Source organism: Belonocnema kinseyi, chromosome 7 (assembly GCF_010883055.1).
Source record: "Belonocnema kinseyi isolate 2016_QV_RU_SX_M_011 chromosome 7, B_treatae_v1, whole genome shotgun sequence".
NCBI classification, from domain to species: domain Eukaryota; kingdom Metazoa; phylum Arthropoda; class Insecta; order Hymenoptera; family Cynipidae; genus Belonocnema; species Belonocnema kinseyi.
Window position 1 is genome coordinate 103,197,406 of NC_046663.1, and position 3,697 is coordinate 103,201,102.

General features: G+C 30.2%; 1 protein-coding gene across 1 annotated transcript in view; it reads right to left on the reverse strand.

The window, feature by feature from the left end:
• The window catches only part of LOC117176590 (calpain-B-like), a 40,499-nt gene extending 37,040 nt beyond the window's left edge, over positions 1-3,459 (reverse strand). Inside the window, exon 1 of the mRNA XM_033366843.1 lies at positions 3,074-3,459. Within this exon, the coding sequence (XP_033222734.1) occupies positions 3,074-3,187 (114 nt within the window). The 5' untranslated portion in view covers positions 3,188-3,459. The remainder of the gene's footprint in view (positions 1-3,073) is intronic.
• Positions 3,460-3,697: the final 238 nt, after the last annotated feature.

Here is a 3,697-nt window from a genome sequence, read left to right on the forward strand (position 1 = left end):
TTCAAAAAAATTAATATTTTGAATTTTAAAATTTCCTTCCACCGAGAGGTTTGGACAATACTTTTACCCGATCTCAAGCGCTGGGCGAGTTTCTCGATCCAGGCCCTCAATTTTCTGCAGATATTAATGCAAGAAATTTAGAATTTTCGTCTACCCAAATTAGTAAGTGGCTATAATACTTTGCTTGTTGGTTTACTACAGAGCTTTGTAAATACTTTAAACCTTTTTTTTAAATAAATGTAACCTTTTTAAATTTTATTCCAATGAATTTTGTAGTTCGGCATGTAGTTCCTAGTTACTACTGGAAGAAGTAAATATTACAAAAGTTCCGCTATGTCCCTCTACTGCAAATTATTAATAGTAAAATCTAGTCTGATTTTTAGCAAATATATTGCAGCAAAATGTTTCTCGGTGTAAAACAAAATTTATTTTGAAGCAAACGTTTATAAAATGTTGGTTAAGCGAATCTTTCAAAGTAGTGTATACGTTAGACTCAAAGATCGAAAACGGCCAAAGATCGGAAAAAAATAGCCACAACGCGTTCTGATCGTTGCAGAAATGCCAGAACGCGTTCTGATTAGTAGTTTTTAAAAGGGCTCACTCGACACTTTCTTTTAAAGTGATCGAACTATGTACGACGCACCGTGGAAAAAAAACTTGTTTCGGGTCAAAAACCCGCCGACCTCTCAAATCTCAACGGATTAAAGTCTTTTATTAATAATTAAGAAGGATGGCAGTTTGGTGGAGTATTGCACGCTTAAAAGAAATTGTATTAATTTGTCATTTAACTTTAAAAGTGCAATTGTTTATATTTGTACTATCTACTTAGGCCTATTTATTGGTATTACTTCAAAAAATAGAAGTTAATAAAGTTACTTTCGTTGAATAGAAATGTCAATTTCAGATGAAATTTCTTCATTTGATTAATGGTTAAAATACAAATAATTTAATGCAATTTATATCTCATGCGTTTCTGAAATTTAAATGCATTATTTACACAGATTTTCTTATTAAAATATGTAGAAATAATGTTTAATTACAAACGAACATCAACAAATAATAATAGTTAATAGTTTAAGCAAGTCTTATGAACAAATTAATTCATTTGGCATTTTTATTCATGTGAAGAATAGAACTGAAGAACATTATAATAAAATAAGTGAATGAAGTCTTTATTTATGGGGCTTTATTTATGGGTATTAATGAAAAGGGCAAATGTCGGTCCAACTACGTTAAGTGTAATTAAAAATTCCATTCAAATAGTACATGTAATAACAAATACATATAATAATTACTTTTACCGTTTTTACGCTCTAGTCGTTTATTTCGGTCTTTGGCAGTTTTCAAAACAGCCGCAACGCGTTCAGGTATTTTTACAACGATTCTTTGAGTCTAACAGATATACAGATACGGAATTTTCTGTCGTATTTGAATTTTTTACTACAGCATATCTGTCACAACTCGAAACCCTTTTCCACGTCTCCCTTTAAAAAATACGAGCGTTAGTGACTGGTCACATAAGAGTTTTCAAGGTTTCGCATAAATATAGAGGCAGTCAAATAGAAATGAAGAGATCTATACTTTAAATATAATATGAAAGAAAACCGAGAAATCGGGATGTTCAGGATTCGTAATTCGATTCTGAAGTAGTGCCATCTGCTAGAAAATTCGCAAATTAGTGATAAAGTGTATTATTATAGGAATAGTGAAGTAATGAACAATTCTTTAGTGTGTGATGAGTGTGTAATTTTCTTGATTATATGACACTTTGTGTGTATTTATAACTTAAGATTCCTCATTTTATGATAAAATAGTAAAATAATGTACAATTTTTCCAAAAAAATCATAGACTTTCTTTAAAATTTAACTCAACCTTTAAAATTAGATTTTGAAATTGGTTCAGGAATTCAGGAATTATATATTGGATTAAACAGTGAGAATATTACACGAATTAAATTGGAAACATAAGAAGACCTTGAAATTCAATTAATCTCTACCGCGAGTCATAACACACCAGAAAATTTACGACGTCATCTATTAATGTTTTAAATTAGAATTTACCCGGAATCGTTCAAATGTAATGTGCTCTTACTACCTATAATTTAATAAGTAAAATTAATATGCAATTTCAATAATGCGAAACGAAAGTTTCAATTTAAAAATGTATAAAAGAAAAGAAAAGTTTAATGAAGTCTGGATAATTGAAATGTGCTTTGTATTGGGTGTGACTACTAACTTATAGGTATGATCTACCTATGGGATCGGCACATTAGTAAGAGTGGAAAGTTTCTCGTGGGAAAAAATCATTTTAGAAAAACTTGTTAAAACCGTTAGAACCAAGCGTGTAATTTGCACATGATTGATTAATCTAAAGTTGAAAACCCTTGTAATAAAACAAGAATCAGGACATCAAATTTGCATAATAAATTTTATATGATTTAGAATTCTATAATTGAAAAAATTGATGCAATCTGAAAATGTGTCGTCTTGTATAAAATATTGAAAGTTATGCAGTACTACAAAGTATACATATTTGACCATAATATGTATACATACTTTCAAAAAAGGAAGATATAATAAGATATTTGTACTTCCAGTCTTGGAAATCAAATAATATGTTTTTAAACGTATAAACTATTTCTTTAATATTTAAGAATGGTATTTATAAAAATTTTCGAAATTATAATATACCAAAGACACAATAATTTACAAATCTCATTCCTGAAAACTAACCTCAAAATGATATAAGAAACTGAAAGTCGGAAAATCAGTTCAAAATAACTAGAACTTTACTGAGTCTATTGAGAAAATTAATTGAAAAGAACGCATTCTAGGTCAAATTTCGAAGCACCTAGTTGTAAGCCTGAACAGCTGTCAAAACACATTTAAAACAAAAGACGAAATTACGGAGTCTTAAAACGAATTTAATTGGATTATTTGTCGCATTGTTATTTTTCAATTCATTACGAATGTAAACTATAGATCTCCGCCCAAAAGCATGACGTTTCTTCAGCCGGCAAGTAATGCAAGAATTAGATCAAGAATTTCGACAATTAAATGAAAAATAACATACCACTTTAATGTTGAAAAGAGAAGGCAAAACTCGTTTCACAAGGGCAACAGTTTTCTCAAAATGATCTTCTGATTCTCCATCGCCTTCATTGTAAGAATAATCCTGATCACCCATGATCACAGATCAGAGTCAATTATAAGAAAAAATCCAACGTATGCTCTTTGAACCGAACTGGTACTCAACTATAAGTACATTGTTCGGTTTTTGTTTATTGAAATGATGGTAATTAAACACACACTTGACGAAGATGAACTCGTTCACATTACAAATCGAGATCAAAGTTGTATATAGTTTCAAGTGCGGATCACTAATCACTATATCAATAGCGACTTGTGAGACCGATGACTACACCTATGCCTATTCCGTTAAAAAACATCTCACGATGATTGAACTCATCCGCTGTCCGCATAGCGCTTTCGCAGGTACGAGATAATAATTCTAAGGGCCATGGGATTTGTTATGTTTTCGAGATTTATTAAATGAGTATTCTTGCAAGTTATTAATATTCGAGGCTATTATTTGAGTTGTTCGGAAAATTAAAAAATAATGCAGTACAATTATATTCCTTTTTGTACATATTTTCAAAAGCTTATTGTTATTTTATAGGTTATAGGATATAAGAAT